A 25,089-nucleotide genomic window follows, 5' to 3' on the forward strand; every position below is an offset into this window, starting at 1 on the left:
AAGAGAGGTATGACACACTGCCACAGACACTGGATTTGTTCTACCCTGGAAACAGAGCCTGATATCACCAGGTAACTCCTGTGAAGTCTGTCCAAGGGACAGCAAACCTCTTAACTGTTTTATCTGGTGGCTAAAGGAATAGCGTCCAGAACACTGACTTCCCTCTCTACAAAATGTAGGGGGATTCTCATCTGCTACTTTAACTTAAACCCCTAAAGGCTGCTCAAGTGTGAAGGATCTCTTGACAGCTACTTGGTGGCAAATCAGCTCAGCCAAGCTGTCCACTAGGTAGCATGACAGGAAACAGAGTGTGCAACACAATCAATGTACACAGGCTCTCAAGAAGGCCGTTTTTGGCAGGAAGTCCAGCTATGGTATCAGTCCCACAGGTGATGCAAAGAGTACATCTCACTGCTAGAATCTCAACAGCTGGGCTGTTCAAGGCTGTTCAAGCTGAGCAGCCGCTTATCAACAGTAAGCCTGCTTTTCAAATTTCCTTCAGGCTTTACTATAAAGCCCTAAAACCACAGACAGCTCAAATAGTCATGGAAAAGTTCAGCTGTCTCTTGATCCTCTGTAGTGAACAGCAGAGGTCAAGAGATTTCATCGCAAATTGATCAGAGTCTGAAGTCACAGAAAATCAAACAACTCTGGAACAATCATTTCAGCCACACACAATAAGCACTCCCAGTGTGAGGATGAGTGGGTGGAACATTACATTACCAGAAAATGGGTTCTGAGGAGGCTGCTGCCAAGTCCATGAAGGTGGACTTAAAATCAAAGAGACCATGAAAAGGGTAACCAGATGACCAAGGAACTAAACCTGCTGGGTTATCACTGGATTGTCCAGCTGTGATCATGAAAGTATGGTCATGTCTGATCTGGGCAGGAAAGAAGAGATGAAAACTCGTGAAAGCAACCTGTCATGTTGCCATGCACTGAGAAGGAGAGTGCCCCTAAGGCTACTCTGAAGGCAAAAATTTAACTCTTGCTTGAAAGAGAGCCTGTTTTGTGTGTGTAGATGTTAATCAGAACCTCAGAAACAGATCACAGCTGTATTTTAAGGTTTCAAGTTGGGCTTGAAACTTTATTAAAATTAAATTGCATCCATGCTTGACTACTGCATACAGAGTTCTCTCCTGCATTTGCTGCAGTACAGAAATTCAATATAAAAGACTACTCTATTAGAGATCAGCTATTTCAGTATACAATTTACTATACTGCAGAACTCTACCAACAACTGGAAGTGTTTGAGAAGTGTTCAGGCATTCACTGATTTGAACCATTAACAAATTAGAGTTAACACAATGCATCAAGAAATAGATTAGAAATAGGGAGGCAATGGGGAAAAGGGTGAAAAGATGCTGCAGATCACTGGTGTCTGATATAGAAAACAAGATATTTTTTTCCCATTTTTAAGACAGTAAGCTAACTATTGTAACTGGCTGCTTTCTTGTCAATCTCCTCGAGGTAACTATTTTGACAGAAGAATTAATATATTAAGTTCAGCTGCAAGTTGGTCAAAAGAAGTTTTAAAAAATATAGGCCACAGTATCACAGGGAAAAAATGCTGCAAGACTGCAGTTCTGAAAGCTGACTAATAACTGAAAGAATTTATACCTCTGAAGTCTGAGGAGAGTCTCTCATCCTCTGTTTCAAGAGGAAAATGTAATAGCCTTCTACGTTGGTTTTGGCTGGGACAGAGCTCGTTTTGTTCATTGTAGGTGGTATGAGACTGTGTTTTGTATTTGGGCTGGAGATGATGTTGACAATGCAGGGATATTTTGTTGCTGCTGACACAGAGTCAAGGCCTTTTCTGCTTCTCACACCAGCAAGGGGCTGGGGGTGCACAAGGAGCTGTGAGGGGACAGCCTAGAGAAATGCCTCCCACTGACCCAAGGGATATTCCATACCTCCTGGTGTGGAATGCTCCACTTTACTTATCCCCTGAAGCTAAAAACCTCCCATCAGTTAAACTAACTGAAGGCTGAACACCACCTCCCTACATGGAAGGTATCAAGTTCTGACAACACAAAACAGCCAGTGGAAAGAAACAAATTAATACTACTAAGGAGCTGGAGAAAGTTCATACCCTATTGCTGAATTTCACTGAGTTCAAAATAAATGAAAGCAGTTCCAACTTTGAAGACTGGAGAGACAATGCAAAGGTGAAGATGATGACTTTCAAATAAAAAGATTGGCTTCCAGGCCAATTCTATACCTACCCTTTTTAGCAGCTACTGTTTTACTTGGAATTTTCTCTGTTTGTTTTGGGGCAAAAGATGATGAGAAAACAGGAGCAGAATCCTCATCATCACTGTCCAATTTTGTTGTATCTGCAATCACAGTGGAAGTTTAGATTAAGATTCATTCATGGCATATATTAATTACAGTAAAAATTAACCTCAAATAAATGTTTGTGATGCTACCTACAGCTGTGGATGTAGTGTGACTTCCTTACCTATGATATGATACAAGCTTTGTTCCTCTAAAGATCAGAACTTCCTTCACTTCTCCTCTTTATAAAGGGGGAGGATGTGGACATCCTTCTTCTGTAACTACTGTGTGAAGTTTGTGTGTACCACTCCCCAAAACATCCCATTAATAGTTGCTATAAAAATTAAATGGAACTGTGAAAACAAGCTCACCATCATCCATCTTCTGAGAGTAAGATGGAAAAGAGAAGATGTTCCCAAAGTCTTGATTTTTCTTGGCTTGAGATGTTTTTCTACTTATAAGCAAAAAAAACCAGGGAATTATATGAGTTACATTAAGCACATACTGAAGTACATGGACATCGTAATATCCATGTAAAAGCTGATTCCTGTTTTAACATTTCCAGCATTTTTTATCTGATTCCAGCAGTCAAATCTCTCAAACTGACATCCAGTCAAGAGCTCCCAGCATTTAAAATTAACAGAATTACATTTTTGCCAATAGTTCTCTATACCAGACTGGCACAAGACAGAAAACAGAAACTCCTCAAAAACTTAGTTTAACAGATGATATTATAGACAGTGCACCGTTACTATTTTTATACGTTATTATATTACTTTTTAAATAACGAGTCACCCTTGCATAGGTCAGTTGCAAGGCTGAGATAACATATACATGAATTCTTCCACATTTTATTTTTCATGGTGCATGTAGAGCAAAAACAGGCTGATGTTTCTCAGTTTTGTTCAGACACTTCTGCATTGAAAAAAATTATTAATAAAGAAATCCTGCAGAGTTACAGTACTTACTCTGGAGATGGCTTTGATTTGGCTGGAGAGAAGTCATACTCATCTTTTTCTAAACTGTCTGAGGGAACAAACTCATCCTCTCTGTCATTTGTAACTGGAGAGGATTTTACTTTGAGCTCATCCAAATCGTTGTTGTTGTTAGCATCATCATCATCGTCGGCATCATCTTCTTCTTCTGAGAAGTCAAAAGTGTACTTGGGCCTCTCAGCTGGGAAAATCACACATGTACACAGTTCAGGAGAGTTGTTTATAATACAGATACATATACAAATCAAAGTGGAAGTCAGTGAACAGTCCCTGCCTCAGAGTACACATGACAAAAGAGTGGTGGATAATAAATTTGTTTCAGCCTGGAAGAATAAAGGGCTGTAAAGAATAAAGAATAATTTAGATGTCAGCAAACATCCAACACACCTCTTGTGGCTTTGCTCAGACACCTTCAGCTAAGAGTATTATAGAGACATTGTGCATCAGTGCTTTTAAGGAATGAGAATCCTTCACTTACAATTGAAGTTTTCTTGAATCCACCATTTGAACATTCTTCCTGATTTTCCAGAAAATCTGTGGGGGTTTTTTAAACCATCAAATATTTACACATTTTCCAAATTTTCAGTCTTGCTTTTCACAGACCGTTCAGAATTTTTTGATAATTTTTTACTTGCCTTTTAGGCCTTATTTAGCAGTATAATTGTATTAGAGTAATTTTTTTTTGTTTGTTTGTTTTAATAATATTGTCTTGTCTGTTTCTTGTATAATTTGCCAGTTTTGTGAGTAATTTCTATTCTAGTGTTTAGAATAGGAGATAAGAGCTCTGATCCAAGTTACAAAAAATCTTTCATAACAGATTCCTGATCTTGACATTAAGAGTATTCTTCACACAGTGAAGAAAATATAATGCAAGCTATCTGTGGGAAATGAAGTCCTAAAGGAAACCTATGGTCAAAGGAAAATGTGGGTTTGTAGTTGAAACTTTCAGTCACAATACACAAATCACAAAATCCCGAGTACCTGCAGCTCTCCTAAGCAGAGAGTCTCTTGGAATAATCACGGGCTCATTTTCTTCTAAATCACTTTCAGACTTGGATTCATCATCTGACCATGGGTTTCGTTTCTTCACTTTTTTTGCACTGGATTTTGTAGATGATGGTGTCCTTCTTACCCTGGCACCTGCCAAAAGTAAAAGCATTTTCTACAGTAAGGTTAAAAATATCTTCACATTTTCTAATTGTTTACAAATTTAGCATAAATTTTCATCTTAAAAAGTTCTCCTTTAAATGCTGCACATTTTCTTCTCCCTGAAGGAAGATTTAACATGAAATTACTTCACACAGAACCTGATAGCCTGCTGCTAAAGAAATTTGTTTTATGACTGAGAAACATACAGTCTCTAGTTTTATCTCCTTTGCCATCAAACTTGTGGTTTTTTTAAAGGCTGTTAATAGTTTTCCAGGAAAAGAACACGCAGTTTTCCATTATTCAAGGAACATGATCAGAAACAGTTATTGGAAAAATACAACAAACAGGGGAAGCAGAGGATATCCTATTATGGACAGGGTAAAAATGTGGCCAGTCAATTGCAGGGCAAGCTCAGGTCAAGCTGGGTTAGTTTGCTCTGGCTCAACACTGGCTGTGGGAGATTTGAGCTGCATGTAGACAAGTCAGTCATAACTGTACTCAGGGAATCTATTCAGGTTGGATAATTATTTCTGCAACCACATTGTTTTCCTCTTTTTTTCTGAAAAAACAAACCCCCTCATACTTGAACCTTCTCTTCTGTCTCAAACTTTTTTTTTTGTTGTTGTTGCTGCCCCCCTGTTACTGTGTATTTCTCAAACAGCAATAATAAATTCCCACTAGCAAAGGAAATAGGGAAGTGAACACTGGTTGTCTGCCAAGCTACAGCACCCATAACTTTCTGAAAGTCAGAATGACTGAATATATCAATAGAAAAATACATTTATTTAATCAGGTTCTAGAGTCTACACTATTACTCAGACTGAGGGGCTGAAGGTGACTGCCCTGTCCTTCAATATCAAAGAGCACACAAACTAGACATTTCAGTCTGCAAAGAATGAACCTCATTATGGAAAAATAATCTATTTTCCTATACACAAATTTGAAGATTTAGACGACACCCCCCCCCCCCCCAAAAAAAAAACCAAAACAATTTCAAATGTAGAAAATGTAAGATCCATCAACACCAGTAGGTGACACAAAGAAATTTCAGCAGAGTACTTCCAATTATTTCATTTTAGGGAAGAAAATCAGATGTAATAGTGACTATTGTGCCGTATTTCCCTTCTCACACAGCATTAAAAATGCATTTCATGCCCAGTAAATACAAAACTAAGGTTAACTATGGCTGTGCAAGGGTCTTACCAGGCTCCTTCTTCTCTCTCTTGGGTTTAGGGGTTTTAGCTGCTGCAGCTGATGCATTCAATGAGTCATCCCCACCACCCTCAGCTGGTACACCACCAAACTCTTCATCAAATTCCATTTTTATTGCTAGAGAATCAGTTTCACCCTAAAATTACAAAATAAAATATTTTACACCTTTATATTTCAAGACTGAACTGGCATAGTTTCACAGATAATAATAAATTAATGTAGACTAGTATACTGACATTTGTTGAATAGTCTTGGAAAGAAAAACACCTGAACAATAAGCAGTCTCAAGAGGTCTGCAAACGTGAAAGAAATCCAGTACAAATTTCTTATGCAATAGGTCAGCAAAACAGTACAAATACAGCACCTGTGACAATCTGGCAACTAATAAATAAATCTGGCAAATAATAAATAATTCAACTGTAGCAGTCATTTTGGTTTACCTTTTTCTTTTTCAGCAATTTCCTGCTGGCATCAGCTTTCATGGCAGATGTAATCTGTGGAACTATTCTTCTGCCAAATGGTGATGGCATGGTCTCTTCCAGCTGGAGTTTCTTCACCTTGGGTTTACCAACTTTGCCTTTTATTGGTTTGCCAACCATGCCAGCCAGAACATCTTCTCTTTCCTGTGCTTCTACTTTCTAACAAACAAGGGGAGGCAGGAGGAGGAAAACATATTATTTTTTAATGAGGACAAAGTGGAACGTGATGATTATTTAAGATTCAGCTCCTTTTTACATGGAGCATGAGGCTCCCCTTAATTCTCACTTGAACTGGAAAACAATTTTCAATTCTGGAACAGTGACCACTAAATCTTGATAAATACGTTACCCTGCAGAATTAAAAACTACACTTTAATTCAAGGATAAATACAAACTTTTGGACACTATTAGACTGAAAAACCTTTCTTCTATCAAGTTTCTATTCTGCAAGTATGTGTTGCAAATTTCCATTATTTCAGCACTTACCATAAACATTTGCTTTTGAAGTATGTCACATCAAAAGATTGCAGCAGCCCTTTTTACACCACATGGAAAACAGGTTCAACAGCGTATTCACCAAAGGGACTTTTTATTTTTTTCCAGAATTACTGATGAGGCAAATTACTCATATAGTATTTGTAGTCTACACACTTAATTCCTGAATGTACAGTTTTGGATTTAGTAATGCTTACTGCCTCACAAAAAATTAGATCATGTAGAATTACTGTAATTATTACCATTACCAGTTACTACTCACAGGTTTTTGTGTCATCTGAAAACTAACTTTCTCCTGGTTATTTTTCTTTTAACATCACTGACTTGGAAAAAAAAACATTAAACTGAGTAGATGCGAGAAACAATCACTGAGAAACACTACCAGGAACACAGATATCCAATATTGATTTCCCACTTACCACTAGATTATGAAATGTATCTACTTTTAATTCAAAATGTAGTATTTTAAAATTATTTTTCTTAAATTTTAATAATTTCATTAGTTAGTGTTTTTAATCAAATTAGTGTGAATTTCACATTTTAGAAATATATATAAAATAAAACATACTTCAAGTTCTTCAACAAAGGCTGCTAGATCTTCTTTCCAGAGGTCTGAAGGAGATTTTCTTTTAAGATCATTTAGTTCTCTCTCCTAAAACATGGAAGTAGTATAGAGCATGTAAGTACAACTAAAGCAAATGCTACTGGAGACTGAATACTCCCAATGTGTCATTTCAGAAGAAGCTTTCCACGTGTACCAACCTTGGAATCTCTCTGCTTAATCAACTCTTCCACCTTCTCTTTTGTGAGTGACCACAGGGACATGTTCAAAATGTAGTTGAAGTCAGGGCCAGAGGTTGCACCAGAAGCAGAGGAAGCATCATCATTTGCATTCTGAGAGTCTTCCTCTTCTGCTGCCTGAGGTGAAACATTCACAATTACAAGTATTAGTGATCTCAGCTCTATGCATGAACTGTGACACTGCTCTGAAGCACCACCACAGACTTGCAAAGTGTGCCCTCACAGATTCAATAACCTGAACATTTTCTGGACCTTTCCAAAAGGCCATATTCCTGTGACCTTCCAGAGCTGATTATTTAATCATTTGATTTAAGAAAACAAATTGAACCTGTGCTGGAGCCTTGTATGCTGCTGGCTGCAGATATTGGTGCTGTCCCACCTGTCTCCCAGGGCTGAGACCTTTGCTGTTTGGGTATTTATGGATACCTGCTCCTTTAGAAAATGAGCACAGTCCTTCAGATAAGAGCTGGTACCAAATCCCCAAATGTGCAAACTAAGGTTTGAAAGTAGATGAAAATTTCTCTAAATAACAGTTCTGTTATCAAATAGAAATCATTCCACAGAGCTAAAATAAAGTATTAAAAATACAAAACAAATGTGATATGAAAACAAATATCTAAAGCAGTGGCAAAGAAACAGAAAAGGGATGGCTGACAGAAATTCAAAGCTGCTTTTCAAAGCAGTTCCATCTGCCCATAGTAATGGGGATGTAACTTTGAAATTAAACTCATCACATCTCTCTTTTGGAACAACAAAAACTGCTTAGTTTTAAAAGAAGCAGAAAAAAATACAGGCGAAGGTCATGGTCAAATTTACTACAATAAATTTAAAAGTCATAGCTTTATTATATCTATGTTTCTTTCCAGAAAAACAGTAAGTTGTGTAGAAATAATTAGTTGTAAATATGGGGTAACTGATGCAACACCATGCAGCTGTATCAGCCAGTCAGAAATCAAACAGAATCAGAATCAACAGAAAGCCTGTTCTGAGTTGGGTACATTAAGAAATTCAGTCCTCTGCAATCTCATTTTTCAGACTTGTACTATCTAGTTTTCTTCTAAGCATTACCCGTATAAAATACTAATTTATTTTGGGTAAGTTTAATAGTTTTTTTTAAATGGAAGCCAATAAGGAGTAATGAATAATGTTTTTAAAGTGCTGTGTGTGTATTGCAAATTAAGTTAGATGAGGAGAAAACAAGCAATATCATTTATAACAGAAACAACATCAACTATATCTAGATTATTACCTTTTCCTGTGCTTCTTTCCAGGCTTTTACTGGATCAGATTCATAACCTCTCTGGACCAACATCTGAATCAAATCTCTTTTTGATCTATTCTCTACAAGACACACACACACAGAGGAGGGGAGGAAAAACAAAAAAGTCAGTGTCACAAAAATCTTGCACGCAAGTATTTTCTACTATACTTAAATAATTTTCAGATCTTTCCCCACTGTTAACAATTCTAACTTCTGCTTACTCACCAATGGTAATTTTTCCTTGTATCTTCTCCAGGATGAAACGAGCTTGGTTGTTCAGCTTGGTGGACTCTGCACCCAGCATTCCCACCAGCCACTCCTTGCGCAGGCTGTAATAATGTAATCGCAGATCAAAGAACTCCTTCAAGATGTCCTGCACAGTTTCATACTTCTTTAAGCACCCCATGTGATCAAACAGCACCTAGAAAATACACAAGAGACTTGAGAGAGGCTGCCTGACTCAGACTTTGCTAGCCCTTGTGTAAGTGCTCAGCTGTGCTGCATGCAGAGAAACACTGTACAAGAAGTGGTATTTCAAGGAGTGTGAACTCAAACCTCACTGTGGAGCTACACAGCACAGAGCTGGATGGACTTTATTACATATTTATATTTATTACAAGTAGATTTAGGATGAGATTTATGGAAGCACAATCAAACAAAAAGACAGCTGTATAGAGAAATATGCCTGAATTCACTTGAATGACTAATTTTATCTGCAAATTAAATCTCAAGTTCAGCAGCAACTGATGATTCACAACTATTTAATATAACAGTTGAAACGCTTAATAATCCTTAATAACCTTTCAATTCAGCTGTGAAATCTGTCACTTATCAGCTCAGAAAACTACCATCCTTCAAGTTTAAGCACAAAGCAAGAAATCATTTTTACTTGATAGGTGGAATCAATCCTGTCTGGTTTCTGACATCTCCAGTTTAGACATTTATAGGTGAACTAGTCACCCTTGGTGCCCTCCATAGTCAACTGAAAGAAATAAACCCCTCTAGGGGGTAATTCATCTATCCAAAACAGCTATTTGGGAGCAGGGGGACAATGGCCAAGCTCACGTAACTTTTTAAGGCTCCTACACTAGGGCAGATTATTTCCTACACAGGTACAGAAAGCAGCCCTTACAACTTATTATTTATTTTGGCAGGCAGAAAACGCAGGAACTCATCTGCAAAACATTTCATAATCTGTGAAATGCAAAACTGACAACAGATTCTCACAGTAGTTCTTACAGTTGTTTTAATATGTGAGAAATACCATCACCCTGATTTGGTAGATTTGCTTTTCAAGTACAACCTACAAAATTAGTTGAGCAAGGCCTGTTTCCTTTTCCAATTCTATGGTCTTTTTTTTTTTATTTTAACCTATTTTCTCATAGCTTTTGATGTACACAGCAACAGCAACAGTAATGATATTTTTGTTTTGTGATAGTATCTGAAAGTAGCATCTGCCACATACTGAACTGGTTTTTTTCAGTATCTGTAAAGACAGGATGTTTGGAAATCTTTGCAGAAATTAACTTACATTCAAATCACTCTCAGAATAGACAGACATCTATATTTATTCATATTCTTAGTAATTTACAGCACTATTATGTCTTTAGCAGCTCAAGAACAGTGTTTGCTGTACCTCACCACCTAAAACTGAATTTATGCTGGTGGAAACATTGGATCATTTAATTCCTATTAGAGGAGTAACCATCCTGCAGAAAGTGCAATTTTGAAAATGTAATTTGTCTCAAGTTTAACACTCAAATCTAATTATAATATGGCAGAAAGTTATTTGTATGATCTACTTCACATTAACCACTTATACTTCACTGCACAGGAAATTTTCAATTATAGGCTACCACCCCAGACCTGTCTTATTTGAAAGACTCATCAGGACTAAAATGGATTTGCTTATTCATATTGACAGTATTGGTTATCATTACAGTTTTCTACTATTGAAACAATTTCAAATATTCAACGTACTGTTCACTACCAAGAACCAAAGCATACTACAAAAACACTTGATTTTACAACAAGCAACAGTATGGATTCTGATAGCCAAACTTGAAAAAGTTACCATAGAATTACAAGTAAGACTTGTTTGAAGCTTAAAGACTTTGTGCAATCCAGCAGCTTCTGCCTGTGCAAGTTTTTCTTCTGTCATCTTCACAACAAATTTCACAGTTGTATCAGTGTGGTATTCCTTATAGTCAGAAATTAATGCTGGAGTTTTTTCAGTCCCATTCAGCATCGGTTCTAGAACCTGTTCTTTGTACACCTGTTGAAAATAGGGCAGCAGAAAACAGAACCACATGAAATGCCTTAGTACTGCAAACCAACTGAACAACATAAACTTTCAAAGTTCTGTGCATTACATCTGATATCAGTTATAAGTTACAGAAGCAGTATAACCTGTGAAAGGCAGGCCAAGAGTAGCACAAACATAAGAGGCAGAAACCAGGACAGAAAAGGCTACTGTAAAGTGGATTAACTAAGAATGCAGCAGGAGAAGCAGGTGTTCTCTGTAGTATGGACAGCTGATGGCACAGAGAACCATCTTCTACAAAAGCACACAGAAGAATGAAACCATGTTCCCTTCTGTGTATCTATAATCAGAAATTGTGTTACAAGTTCATGCAGACATAGGATAAAATAATTTAATGAGGAATTCTTCACAGTTTTTTTTTTGTTTATATTCAAATGTATTTCACTATTACTTACCTGGGTCCATGTCCTTACGGGAAGCTCTGTAATCTCTACTGTGTTCCTGTCCACCACAAATATTTCACCACTCACTACATACTGATTTTGACCAAGTTCCTGAATGGTTCCTTTGAAGTTTTTGTAGTTTGGGAGCTGAAATTAGAAAAAAACCAGCAAAGTGGTAATAATCTTTGTAATAAAATGTCAAAAATACTTATTTTCCATACTCCATTCAGTTATCACTGTATATAGCACTAACCCACCAACAGACCCTCTCATGCCTGTGAAAATGTTAAATTTCAGGAAAAATACTACAGAAAAAATCCCAGAATACACACATGCAAGTGACAGGACCAATTATCCTAGTGCCCACGGAGTACAAAAATTGTTAAAAAGCTGTAGCTGAACCCAGTGAGGTGGTGGTGTTTTGTTTTGGTTCTTTTGTTTGGTTTTTAGTTCCTCTTTCCTAAAGACAACTCTAAGCACAAATAAGGCATGACAGAAAGCAGATTAACACCCCACAATAACTTTACAGGAGTGGTGCTTCCTCTCCTAACCATTTTTTCATTTTTGTGCTGTTTGGCAAAGATAGTGGAACCCATCCCGGTTAAATTTTAACTAACAGACTGAAGAATTTTTTTAACAGGATTGATTTCCTTATCCAGATTGACACAAACACATACCAGCATGCAGAAAAGGTGCTAGATGGAGGCAGACCTGCCTCTTTCAACCACAGTGAGTTTCAATTGACTGTGAGACTACACAGAAGGCCTAGGAGTCCTAAAGGAAGGGCAGTGGATTGCATCAATTAAAAAATAATTATCTCATTGTTCCCATGAATTTGGAAAAGGAAAGCCACTATGTCTTGAAAACTGATATTGCATACTCAGTGAAATGTGATCTAAATAAAAAAGATGTTTCTGCTTCTATGGCTCAGTAAACACAGCCAAGCAACAATATTCATCAGTTGTAAAATTAAGGTTACATCAACTGCATTTCATCTCTTGGTCACAGATGTTTTGGGTTCACACAGGTATTCTTCCTGCCCAATTATTTTCACATCACTTCTGTGACTTCTAAAATTTTGAATAAACAGAAGCTAAATGCAGTTCAGAAGCTGCTGATTTTCTTAAACAGCAGCAGCATCTTCTCCTCTGCCTACAGATATATAAAAGAGAGAACAATTCAGACAGCAGAAAGAAAATGTTAACTTTGGCTGATGATACTTAAGTAGTACCTCCAAAAAGAAAGAGTAATGCAACTTTTTACTCTGCTGCCATGTCACAACCACTCTGTAAGATTTGTAACAGCCAGCAGACTGAACAAAAAGTCCTCTAAATAATTGCTAAAAAAACAAATAGCAATGTTTTTGCTTCAAGGTGAACTTCTCCAGCCTCATCCCAACAGTCAAGTAAAGCTTCTACATAAAATTACTGGGACAAACCAACTCCGATGCTCTAATAAGTTCTAGAGAGACAGGAATTCATTTTGTAAGTATACACATATAAAATACCAATATATACTATTATTTTTACCATTGGGTGGGGATCTAGGCCATCCAGCATTCGTCTGACATTGTTTACAATCTCTCTGGTATCATAGTTTGGAAGTTTGCATGCCCAGCCAGTACCAATTCCTTCAGCTCCATTTACCAAGACCATGGGAATGATGGGAATATACCATTCAGGCTCCACACGCTGGTTGTCATCATACAGGAATTTAAGCAAGTTGTCATCCACTGATGGAAAAAGTAGCCTTGCTAAAGGGCTTTAAAAAGGGGGGAAAAAAAAAAAAAAAAAGAAAACAATTTAACCTAAAGTCCAGTAAGAACATTTTGCTTTAACAGCCTTGGGGCTCAGAAATGATCTGTTTGCAGATTTTTCTCACGTCTTCCTTTCTCTTTGCCATTCTGAAGCTGAAAATCTAATGTACACATCACCTGAGATAACGAAGTTCTTCCCAATGGAAGTGTGTGTTCATAACAGATGATGTTTGTTTCCTTCACAGTAACACATGTATCTGGTACACTAGCAACTGCTGACACTTAACACCTACAAAAAACCATTCTTTGAAGCTTTCAGAACACACAGCTCAGTGTGACACTGGGGCCCCCAGTAACAGAGCAACACAGCATCCAAATAGTTGCAAAATTTCCTTGTTTAACTGTAGGAGTAACAAAATGTTATGGATGTTCACAACCACGCTTAAGAGATCCAAAGCAAAATATGAGCTTCTATCAAATATCAAAATATTTCAGTCTTTCTCGATTTCTCTCATCGATGCCCCCCAAAAATTGAGTGTTATGAAAGGATGAGTTTCATAACAAGGCTATTTAGAAGTATGTATTTAGTTTGACATTAATAGTTTACCTTAACATGGTAAAAATATAGCGAGGACTGGCAGCATCCTTTCCACCATGAAGCCTGGTGCCAAACTGACCAATAGGTTGTAGGAGATTCACATTGTTACTTCCAACAAAGTTCTGAGCCAAGTTGACAATAGTCATCATTAATGCTTGCTGCAAGAAAATAGATATTCATGGTAATGAGACAGTCTATCCTAATCAGCCAGTAAAATCTACTTCTGATGGCCCAAAATTGTGTGACTAACCTGAATTAAATTTTTAAGAAAGCAGTGTCCCTGAGAGGACTGTTGTAACCTATTGCAAAGGCTGCTGGGAATACATATTCTTTGCTTATGAAAACCCATGAGCTTCTCAATTACTGCTAAAGCACTTCTCTGGGGGAAGTAAAGGGACATAAACTGACCACACCTGCTTGCACAAACCACTACTCATGGTTTCTAAAGGGAGAAGAGAACGGATGGATGGATCATTAATAAGGCCACTCTTGCTAATATTTCAGATAAATATAAACAAAACAGGAGCTAGAAATACTCTTTGTTCTGACATTGTAATGAGTCTCTGCTTCTTCCCTTAAACTTCTGTATTTCTATGTTTCAGAAAAAAATTTTCCTAGTACGTAGTTCCTATATCCTATGATTTCAGAATCTAGAAGTTCCCTAGGTAATTAGTTATCTACTATTTTACTACAACCCACAATGTATTTGGGATAACACTGTGCACCAACACTTGGAAAGAAAGGAAACAGGCTGTCTTTAAAAGTACGTCTGTGATTAGTAGAATTATAGTCAATAGTTCGCAATTTTAATAGCAGAAACATATATCTAGTGTTTTACATAGGCTGAAATCCCTCACAACTTCACCATCCTCCAGACTCACCTCCCCATGGTGATAAGCTGACATTTCAGCCACAGAGCCAGCCAGCTGAGCAACCTTTACTTCACGTTTATCATTTCTCTTAAAGCAAGTGAACAGAACTTTGCGCTGCCCTGGTTTCAGACCTATTAAGAACAACATCCCATTTTCAATATAGACACAAGCAAATGTTTTCAAGTGATAAATTTGTTTTGCCTTACTATTGTTTCTAATATCTCCAAAGAAGTCTAAACATGAAATAGAAGCAAATTCACACTGTATTGTTAGCAAAATAATAAAAATATTTTTTAAAGTAATTTTTAAAATATTTTACTAAACTTTAAAAATTACCAAAAAAGTGGAAACACAACCTTTTCAGCCAATTATACAGGATCCAACACATCATTCTAATAAACTGCACCTTGATCCTGAATGTACAACTTCCACAAGTCAAGAATTCTTTCCATTCTATTCAGCAAAATCTTTTTCCTAAGAATATCAGCACAAATTCAGCAATGACATCTGTAACCGTAGCTTACATGCATTTCACAGCACTCTGAAATTTTATTTTTGTGTGAAATTCTCAAACACGCATTAAAATTCAACAACAAAAAAATGTTATCCTCTTGAGATCTTTTAAAGTTTTAAGAAAGAAGCCAGTCTCTGATGTTCTGGTTTCTTTTCATTGCTTAGGCAGACTTTAGGAACAACATCTGAGCGGAAAGGAGTGCATCATATTTCCTGCATGTTATCCAGAACTTGATAACCAGTTCTAGATCATGCTTTTTGAGCTATTCAGAGTTTTAATTCACATACATTTCTAAAATGCATTAAAATACTGTTAAATGCTACCATTACTACAGTGGGTCAAATGTAAGAGCAAGAGCTGGAAGGAGGAAAAAAAAATACACTGACTTACTGACTTCAATTCCCATTTCATTTAAACATATAATAACCAAACTTTTTTAAAATGAATCTGCATCATGTTTTTCTACCAGAAAGCTGTACAACAGACTCAAAGGACTTCCTTCACACAGCAGAATCACCAAGTAGGAAGAATTATAACTAGCAGCTGTGAAGGCACAGTCAGAATGTTCTTCCTCTTCATTTTTTTTTTTTTTTGAGGTTTGCCACTAGACTAGCCTGTCATATATCACCTAATGATGGTAAAGGACAAAAAACATTGCTGAAGTACTACATCTGCTGAACAATCCATATATCTATGCTTAGAATGCATAATTACAGCTGAAGCTGGCAGAAACACTCACAGTAATTATATATAATATTTGTAATTTTATATATACGCTTACATTATGTCACACGTATGCATAGACAAGCACACATATATATGAATAGCTATATTCCCTTCTTATTTTCTTACATTTCTGTAGAAACAGTCCACTGCAAATTCATTCTTTATTTTAAGTTTCAGCAAAATCATTCTGCTGTTTCTGAGAAGGCAGTCTGGGTACCCTACATTGTAAGGAGCACTGACCTCTGGAAACATACAGCTCTGTAAGTACCCAGGTATGGGAGGAAGTAAGTCTGGAGAAGCTGAGACTGACATCCTTTGGCTCCCTAAGTGTGTATCTGCATAACCAACTCAGTTTCATTCTGCATCAAAGCTGGGGATCCATCCTACTGGGAAGCTACTGCCCCTACCCCCTGAATGATCCCTCTTTCATCTGAATCACAAAAAGCTCTTGCTGCATGGATATTTTGATATAAGCCTGTAGTGTCAAGAAGCCTGACCATCTCCACTATAAAATGTACTGGGAGCTGGAGATAAATGCACTTCACTCCTCCCTGCAGTCTCAAGGCCTTTTTCTGATCATAGTAAGCTCACGCACACAGACAATGGCATGGGCGGAAATTCCTGCTTACACTGTCTGCAGACAGTTTTACAAATGAAGCTGTAGTGTAGTAAAACTGCTCCTTTTAATGTACATGCTACTGCAAGGGGAGGGTTAGTAAACCTGACTGACAGGAGCCTAGCAAGATTACAGGTCAGTAAACACCAGAGCACTGCCTGCAGCGCAAGACTGAGGGGAGAAAACATTTGCATCTTCATCTGCACTCAGCTGCTGACTTGAATGTTAATTATTATAAGGACTTAAGAGACTTGCTTTCTCTAACGGTATGAGCTGAAACAAAGCGCTTGTAGGGCCTAGGGAATAAGTCTGGTTAACTAAAAAGCCTGCACAGCAACAGCTTAAACATCCTCACAGAAGAAGCATGGCACTTCCTTAGCAGATAAGTCATGAAGGTTGGAAGGCACCATGGTGGCTCATCTGGTCCAGCCTCCCCAGCCAGGATCATCCTAGAGCACACTGCACAGGGAATGGTCTCTCTTTCCACTACCTCCACTGAGGGAGACCTCCACTTTTTACACTTATTCACATTGATGAGGTCTCCCCTCTCAGTCATCTCTCGAGACTGAACAGGCCCAGCTCCCTCAGCCTTTCCTCACAAGAGAGATGCCCCAGTCCCTTAATCATCTTCATGACCCTCCACTGGACATGATCCAGGAGCTCCATGTCTCTCTTGTACTGAGGAGCCCAGAACTGAACACAGCAGATGTGGCCTCACCAGGGCTGAGCAGAGGGGCAGGATCATCTCCCTTGACCCCCTGGCACAGCTCTTCCTAACATACCCAGGATACCGTGGATAGAAAATGATAACAAACACATACATGGAACTTGTTATATTCTCTACTTGAATGTATTGACTCCAATGCAAATCACAGCTCTAAAAACCATCAATAAACAGGAATATTCCAACAAATCATAATGAATTATCAGCTTACCATCAACAAGGGAAGGGATAGATCTCTCGTTGTCTGAATTTGAGAAAAGGATCAACTCCTTGTTAATGAAATCATTGTAAGTCAAATGTTTTGTTGCTGTACCATACAAAAATTGCTGAAAAAAACCACATACATTATTCATTCAATACAAAAACTACATTACATTTAAATCTCAGCTGGCAGATTTATTGCTATTATTTAGGACTCACCTCGGGAAGGCCGTGTAGCCGACGCTGTCGCCTGTCTTCCATGAAATTTGTTAACCATTCTTTTCGGTCATCAATCTTCTTCTTACTGAAGGCCTGGAAACATTCCAAGTACACTAAAGTATCAGCATATAAATGCTTGTGCAAATGTATGCTACTTCACTCAGAATTTTAAGTATACTGCACATTCTGATCAAGTATTCAATAAGGCTTATTTGGACAAACTATATAACTAACATCTACATTTAAGGAGCAGTACCAGTTACATGACTTTTCAGACATTTTTGCATAAGGTTTTTTGAAATGGCATATCTCTCACTGTTTGCAATTTGAATTTATATTGCTTTTCTGAAATCTGCACATATTAAGACAAATCTTATCATTCTTCTTCCACTCCTCACATCAGAGCTTTGACACACAGGTTTGAAAGTCTTTCCCCATACAGCTTTAAGGTTGGGTTCATCATTTAGACTCAGCTGTAACCAGCTCTCATCAAGACAATCAATTGAAGGTATTAGAAAAAATATCCCACTCTTGTCCTCTCCATGCCCTCCTTACTCTGTCAATAACTTGTAGCTGTTCCTGACCAGCCATGCCTTGCCCTCTTACAAAAATTGACAACCTGACAGAAATGCCGCTGCACAAAAAGCCTAAGCCAGAGTCTGGGCCAGCTGACTGATGGCCTCACCCTTCAAGATGACAAGGCATAACTTTCCAGCAAGCACATACCACTACGAAAGGACACAGGAACATTGTGACTTTGTGGTGTTACAGACTAAGAGTTCCCCTCCAGTGAATTTCCCCAAAAAAGGAAAAAATACATAAAACCTAAATATGTAGTTTGAACAACATTTTGACTGCTTTGGGGAAATTCTGTGAGCTGCTGAACTACTGCCCTTTTTTGTCAGGGAGCAACCTATAGAAACTTCATCATGTCCTGATTTCAACTACTCTCCTGCATAAAAACACAGTCATCAGCACCCTCTTTTCCAAGGAACTCCCACTGGAGCACTCCAAAAGAGCTCAATGAGTAGTTTCAACTCCTTGTAGACCACGATGCTACACAATAAATATTTAACACAGTTTCTGAGAAAGGGATTCTGAGAAAGGGACTAAGCAATATCACTCTGTTTTGCATCAGGCTGACTTCCCTTGTGAACAAAGCTTGATAATTCACAGTGCCAGACATCTGGAAATTTAAGATTAGGCTTCTGTAAAAAACAGGACTAAATTCTTACCATTTTCTTCTGGCTCCTTTCAGTTTATCTATACTTTTTCTAGACCGCTGAAGTGACAAATGACCAAGAGGTAGATCAGCATAGAAATTATTTCTATAGAATTAATGGAATTAAGAGCTGTTCTCAAATATTCATTCCTCAACAGAATAAGAAGGGTTTTTTCTTTTTTTTTTTTTGTTTCTCCACTTAAAACTGCTATTCTAATACTTACTTTACTAGCAAAAGGGTTCTTTAGAATGCTGAAGAAGTTGCTTTGTGAAATAATTTTTGCTTTCCCAGATTTCAGCTACCATGAGGTGTGGTGGGGCCCATAATCACCCACCACCCAGAGGTAAACTTGGGGCTGAGATTCCAGTGACCAGAAGAGGAAATGCAGGTGGAAGTGTAAGTGAAGCTTCTGTACACAGCTCCAGCATGAGCTGGTAGCTGCTGAGGTTTAACAGAGGTGAACATCTTCCTCCCAGACTGACAGAATACTATTTTAGGTAACAGTGAGGATCAGCTATGATTGGTTACATGGCCTCATAGAACAGCCTGTGTATGGAGGTCTCTTTGCAGAAACAGAGATCAGAATTCTGTTAGCTAAACCACACATTTTACTGTACCAACAGGATAAAAAAAAAGTTGTTTTGTCTCAGATAGGTATTTTTCCATTTTTCTTTTTTTTTCCTCTCCTATCCTATTTTCTTGCTAATGTTAACTACAATTAAAATAGCAAATTAAAGTAGATAAAAGTTGAAATATTTCTTGAGAAAACATCTTCGTTCCAGACACCTCATACATTGTCCTTCCACAAGCCTTCTTTGAAACACAAGTATTTACCTGCACACAATTATTTATAAAACTTCAAACTCGATATATGGAGCACGTGCATCAATACATATGACACACTGACAGATCTTCATGAATAAATAATGAATAAACAATATTTATCCGATCTTATTTGCTATGAAACAAAATACAGACCCCTAAGTACACGTGAAACATAATTTGTTTGGGCTCTATCGTCCAAACAAATAAAAAACCCTCAGAGTACTTTTTCGTACGTTCTGTCTTTCAAAGCAATTCTGATTGTAACATTCCTGGATATTCACACCACACAAAATTATCAAACCTAAAAGCAGAAGGTAAAGCTAATTTTGTGGCATGGATTATGTTTATTCCAAAATTTAAAATATTTCCCAGAAGAGAAGATTCTTTCTCTGCCCAAGGTATTTTTTTCAGTGTCGTGGTTTAACGCAGTTTGGTTTTTGGTTGGGGAGGGAGTCCACAAGCTGTGGAAGTGGTTCTCTGTGGGGGCCTTGGTAGCTTCCCTCTGGCCTGGCATAACCTGCTAGTTTTGAATATTGACACCATGTTAAACCTCTCAAGAGAGCTGAAGGTGCCTCTGTGAGATTCACATTTAAAAAGGAACAAGAGCTCTCTTGCTTCCAGCCTTTGAACAGGTAACCGGGCGCTGGCCTCTTCCCGGGAAAGCCCAATGGGCTTCCTGGAAGAGCCCCACTGGTCCTTTTTGGATTTTTTCTGGAAGTACTGCCAGGCCATGCTGCCAGGGGCTCCCAAAGCTGGGAGCAGCCATGCATCCAGGACCAGCACTGGGAGTGGCCCCAAGGCTGGCACTGCTGTGCTGGAATCAGCGTGGCCACAGCTACCTCGGCATGGCTCGCAATGAACTTTGTTTAGTCACTTTTAGCCCGTCATGCTGGGGCCAGAAGAATAAAAGGAGCCACGGAAACTTCCTTTTATTTTGTTTTCGGCACCGGCAGCCAGCGTGACTCACGTGGTATTGTCAGAGACCACAGGACAACAGAGAGGCATGGAGAGCAACTTCCCCAGTGCAGAGCGTTTCAGTGCCGCAGGACCCCATAAAAACTGCTTCAATTGATAAAGCTTGGGAATAAATGAACCTACGAACATCAATTCTCTCCCAAATCAGAAAAAGGAAAGGGTGAAGACGCACAGCATAAACAACACAGGACACTGAGGCTAGTGAAGGAGTCGAATTCTAGATGGGAGGAGATGCCTTAGTTTTGGGCTGAAATTCTTTTGTAAGGCTACGGTGAAGACATAATTGATACATCAGACTTTGTTTTTACCCTGTAATTCATGGAATGCATTGAGGGGATGTAGTGTTCTAACTACAGCTGTGAGCAGAGGCACCCGTGTGCCTCAATAAGCAGATATTGCAGTAGTTGTCATCCAATGAGAAGCTTGAACAGAGAGATGAGAAACTTTGCCCCAGGGATGGAAGAAGAAAACCTCTGTCCCCAGAGATAAAAGAAGAGAACTTGTGTTTCAGTAGTAGAACAGTTTATCCTTAAAACTGCACCCCAATAAGCTGAGCATGGTGGTAGTTATGGGAAAAGACTACCAAAATGTGGGGAGGGACTTCCAGGCAGTTGCTGACTTGCTGTGACATTAAAGCCATAAGATAACTGTTTCTTGTGAGAAGTCTCCATGGCATGGCAAGAGAGACTCCTCTCCTGAAGAGAATTGAAGAAAGACTACTGTAGAGGTTGTAAACTGACTGAAAGTCACAGGCTTTGTCTCTTTACATTGTCAGTGGGAAAGAAAAGACGGTGTGGGGGCAGGAGAAGCGTTCTGAAGGTTTATTCTTTCTTACTATTTTTCTTTTAATTCTGTTAAAGTTTTCTTTATATCCTTTAAAGATTGAGCCTGCTTTGCTCTCTTACTAATCCTTATCTCTCATCAGAAAATGACTAAATAATTCTAGTGGTTGCACTGGCATTTGGCCACCACCAGACCCACTTCATTAATCAGTGCATTGGCCAGGAAAGGAACGATCGGCGAACCAAAACCACTACACTCACTTGGTGTTCCCGAAACTGCTACATTCAAGTACTCAAAAACACCAAAACAAGCCCTGTCAGGACTTCCTCATGTGCCATTTTCAGCACACAATGAAAACCAAAACATATGACATAGAAGCACTTTTGTGAGCTCTTACCAGTGTAATGGCAGCATCATCCTCCGGCCCAGCATACCGAAACAAGATCCTATGTCTTTCCATGTCTGCAAAATATTCTTTTGCTTCTTTAGCAGTGCTGGTACCCAATCCTGCACAATAAAAAGAAACAGTTACTCAATATTCAAAATTTAAGTTAAGTTTTCTTATTTTACCCCTTTTATTCTCCTGGGAATATTATGTAATCATTATGTAAGATACTAATGAAAACAGATACAATAAACTTCATAGCACACATTTATTATTATTATTTATTCATAGGGTTCCCATATTTGTTTTTAAACAAACCTTTGTAGTATTTTATCTTCCATGCTTTATGATTTTCCATATGCTTTTTCCACTCATCAAATTCAGGAATACTATAGAATGAAAGTTCTTGCTTATTTTTGCTTGCCTTTGAAAAAACAAACAAACAAAATCAACATTTCTGTTGCGCTGCAAGTAATCCATAAAATCTCCATAACAGAACCCATACCTTCACAATAGGGGTGATGAATTCCTCAAGAAAACCATGTTTCAACAGTGATGGCCAATTGTGATGAATAAAATTGATCAATAAGCCCTTTATGTGAGATCCATCCTGATCCTGAATCAGAACATGAAAACATGAAGCAATCTTGTATCAGATTCCCCAAACCACCAAAAAACCCACTCACTGGCCTGAATACATTAACACAATGTCTGATGACAGAAAGCATAGAAAGGAACAATTGGTTTTGATTTGGATTCCAAACTGGACCTGGGTATAAAATAACCACCTGTGAAGGTCACTGTCCCTGAGCTATTAAAAAGCTCTTCCAAGCCAAGTGCACAGTTGCTATTCAAGGTTTTTCTGCCTGTGTTTTTGCTGAGAGATAGACAGCTCTCCCAGACACCACAAAGTTGAATTTTTGTGGAAAAAAGCCAAACCCAGCCGCAGTTCTTATTGGTGGCAAATGCTTGATAGTTCAATCATGAGATTATCCAAAAAAAAACTGCCTACATTCTTGTTTCTACCTGACTTGCTGGCAATACCACCACATTTACTGTCTACTTTTGTCCTTACTTTCAACATAATTTTGAATTCTCAATAGCATGTTTTTATTATTACTTTGGTTTCTTGCTATTTTGTGCAATAAAGTTCGGTTGTGCTTTTAGAGAAACCAAAACAATATATATAGATAAATTAATTTCTCAAAGAAACCTCATAATCTGTGAAATTGCAGCAAAGCACATTGTAAGAAGCTCTGTAGATTAAAACCAGTGTATTTCAGACTTACCTGATCTGTCATGATCATAATTTTTCCATATCTCAAACTTTTCAGAGATTCTGGATCTTCATAGCTTTTCTTGTACTGTAATCCAACTATTTTGATGATGTTGTTGATTTCTGCATTTTCCATAATCTGTACAAAAAAGTTATTTTTGCAGCCAGTGTAGAAGGCAGAGATTCATTAACATCCCAATCTTGCTTTATAGCTATTTTTTCAATGCACCCTGGCCTAAACTTCATAAACTTTTTATTCCCATCTCTTGAAGCCTTTGCACTTGCAATGATTTCTTCTGTAAGTGCAAATTCTCAAGACTCTTAACTCTTACCCACTCTCTTACTCCTCTACAGCCAGAGCACTTTGGACCTAGAAAGCAAGAGAAATCTGGAGAAAACTGAACGTGTAACAAGAAGTCATCTCACAAAGCTGCCTTCTTTTTCCCTGTTTTTATGGGCATCTGCAGCACGTCTCTTATTACAGACAAATTATGAATGGCAGCAGGAGCAATACGATGGGGTAATGCTGCTGGCCACTGACTCATGTTGTCAGTCCATGAAATCACATGGCAATGGAGAGAATACAAAGTTTTAGGGGCTTTAAGTACTCATGTGAAATGTGAATATGTGTCATAGCAAGACTTCCTTTCACTTGTGAAGAAATTAACTTCATCATCCCAGTACTTCACTGCTACAGTTAATATTTACAGGCTTATCCCAGCCTTCAAAATAGGTGGCACTTTGTGAAATCTCAGTCACAAAACTTCCACGGAAAAAAATTAAAAATTAAAATATGAAGATGCAAATCTAGAAATCAAGAATAAACAGGAGGACATCCATTTGTCAGCAAAGAGGAAAGGACAAAACTACACACCTGTTTGTGAGAAGCTTCTCGGACATTGAGAATTTTGCCCCTGAGTGGGAAGACTCCGTATCTGTCTCTACCAATAACACCTAGGCCAGAGACAGCTAAAGATTTGGCTGAGTCTCCTTCTGTTAATATCAATGTGCAGTCCAAGGAATGTTTGCCACCTGCAGGCCAGGAAGAAGGAGAGGGAAGGCACAAAAACCAGAAAGGGTAACTCAAATAGAAGAAATACAGTTGAATTCTTTCTACTCTACAGGTAATTTCCTCTCATCAGTTAATTTAAGTAGTTTGAATTTATCTTCTTAGGGATGGCCTTCCATAGCACTAAAATTGCACAGCAATGAGTAGTTCCTTGCCCTTAGCAGAACACTATGGATTGCTATGGACAAGGAGAAAAATAAGTAAAATGGGATGCAATGCTGGCACATCTTATATAATGGTTCCCACACATTTGCACAAAAAAGACAGACTGCTTCTCTACCTTCAACATTTGATTTTGCTAGCTGCAAATTTCTTACACACATACATTATGCATGCCTGAGTTACACACAGGAGTTACTTCCCATTCTGCGTTTTCACTTTTCTCACAGTATATTTTAAAAAGTAATTTGTTAAATCACATTTTTGTGCTTTTCCCTTTTTATTGTCTATCAGCTAAAGCCAGACAACTGTATGAAAAATTCGTCAGAAAACCTCAAATGACAAGACCATTTGCACTTCTTATACCTCACAAATTTCTCAAACAGAAAAATTAATCTTTACTAACAGTGTAATTTTGATTCTACAAGACACACAGCATTTTGGTGCATGTGTGCTCAAAACTGGAATGACATTTATGTTCTTCCTATTGCAACTGTAGCAGTGGAATAGATGTTCTAAATAACAAATATGCTGAAAAGAGGAATCCACCCTTCTCCAACAGTGTAAAATCTCATTAAGTGGCTTTGCTATTTTATCAAGGCCAATGGTATGAAAGACTCTAAAAAAACTTCAAACTGGTTGAGTCTCACCCACTGCTAATAAGGTAGTTTTGAATATATTGGTATTTAAAATACGGGCTGTAATTGGTTTTCTGAATCAAGATGTGTGGCTTAATATAACCTAAGGCAGCTATTCACACTGGCATGACTACCTACCAGCAATCTGGACCCCA

At 38.0% G+C, this 25,089-nt stretch overlaps 1 protein-coding gene across 4 annotated transcripts in view; it reads right to left on the bottom strand.

Annotated features, from left to right (window-relative positions):
• The window catches only part of TOP2B (DNA topoisomerase II beta), a 71,723-nt gene that overhangs the window by 2,458 nt on the left and 44,176 nt on the right, over nucleotides 1–25,089 (bottom strand). For 3 of the 4 annotated variants that reach the window (XM_062508804.1, XM_062508785.1, XM_062508813.1), the window contains 22 exons: nucleotides 23,943–24,100; nucleotides 23,082–23,207; nucleotides 22,298–22,408; nucleotides 22,111–22,216; nucleotides 21,805–21,914; nucleotides 17,602–17,694; nucleotides 17,393–17,507; nucleotides 14,611–14,732; nucleotides 13,739–13,887; nucleotides 12,905–13,136; nucleotides 11,388–11,522; nucleotides 10,744–10,944; nucleotides 8,895–9,090; nucleotides 8,658–8,749; nucleotides 7,370–7,525; nucleotides 7,176–7,259; nucleotides 6,074–6,271; nucleotides 5,625–5,769; nucleotides 4,254–4,412; nucleotides 3,246–3,453; nucleotides 2,649–2,731; nucleotides 2,226–2,336 (listed from right to left, as the gene is read on the bottom strand). In XM_062508804.1, the coding sequence (XP_062364788.1) occupies nucleotides 2,226–2,336; nucleotides 2,649–2,731; nucleotides 3,246–3,453; nucleotides 4,254–4,412; nucleotides 5,625–5,769; nucleotides 6,074–6,271; nucleotides 7,176–7,259; nucleotides 7,370–7,525; nucleotides 8,658–8,749; nucleotides 8,895–9,090; nucleotides 10,744–10,944; nucleotides 11,388–11,522; nucleotides 12,905–13,136; nucleotides 13,739–13,887; nucleotides 14,611–14,732; nucleotides 17,393–17,507; nucleotides 17,602–17,694; nucleotides 21,805–21,914; nucleotides 22,111–22,216; nucleotides 22,298–22,408; nucleotides 23,082–23,207; nucleotides 23,943–24,100 (3,090 nt within the window). The remainder of the gene's footprint in view (nucleotides 1–2,225; nucleotides 2,337–2,648; nucleotides 2,732–3,245; nucleotides 3,454–4,253; nucleotides 4,413–5,624; nucleotides 5,770–6,073; nucleotides 6,272–7,175; nucleotides 7,260–7,369; nucleotides 7,526–8,657; nucleotides 8,750–8,894; nucleotides 9,091–10,743; nucleotides 10,945–11,387; nucleotides 11,523–12,904; nucleotides 13,137–13,738; nucleotides 13,888–14,610; nucleotides 14,733–17,392; nucleotides 17,508–17,601; nucleotides 17,695–21,804; nucleotides 21,915–22,110; nucleotides 22,217–22,297; nucleotides 22,409–23,081; nucleotides 23,208–23,942; nucleotides 24,101–25,089) is intronic. The other variant, XM_062508794.1, reaches the window with a different exon arrangement.

The sequence above is a fragment of the Cinclus cinclus genome, chromosome 1 (genome assembly GCF_963662255.1).
Source record: "Cinclus cinclus chromosome 1, bCinCin1.1, whole genome shotgun sequence".
NCBI classification, from domain to species: domain Eukaryota; kingdom Metazoa; phylum Chordata; class Aves; order Passeriformes; family Cinclidae; genus Cinclus; species Cinclus cinclus.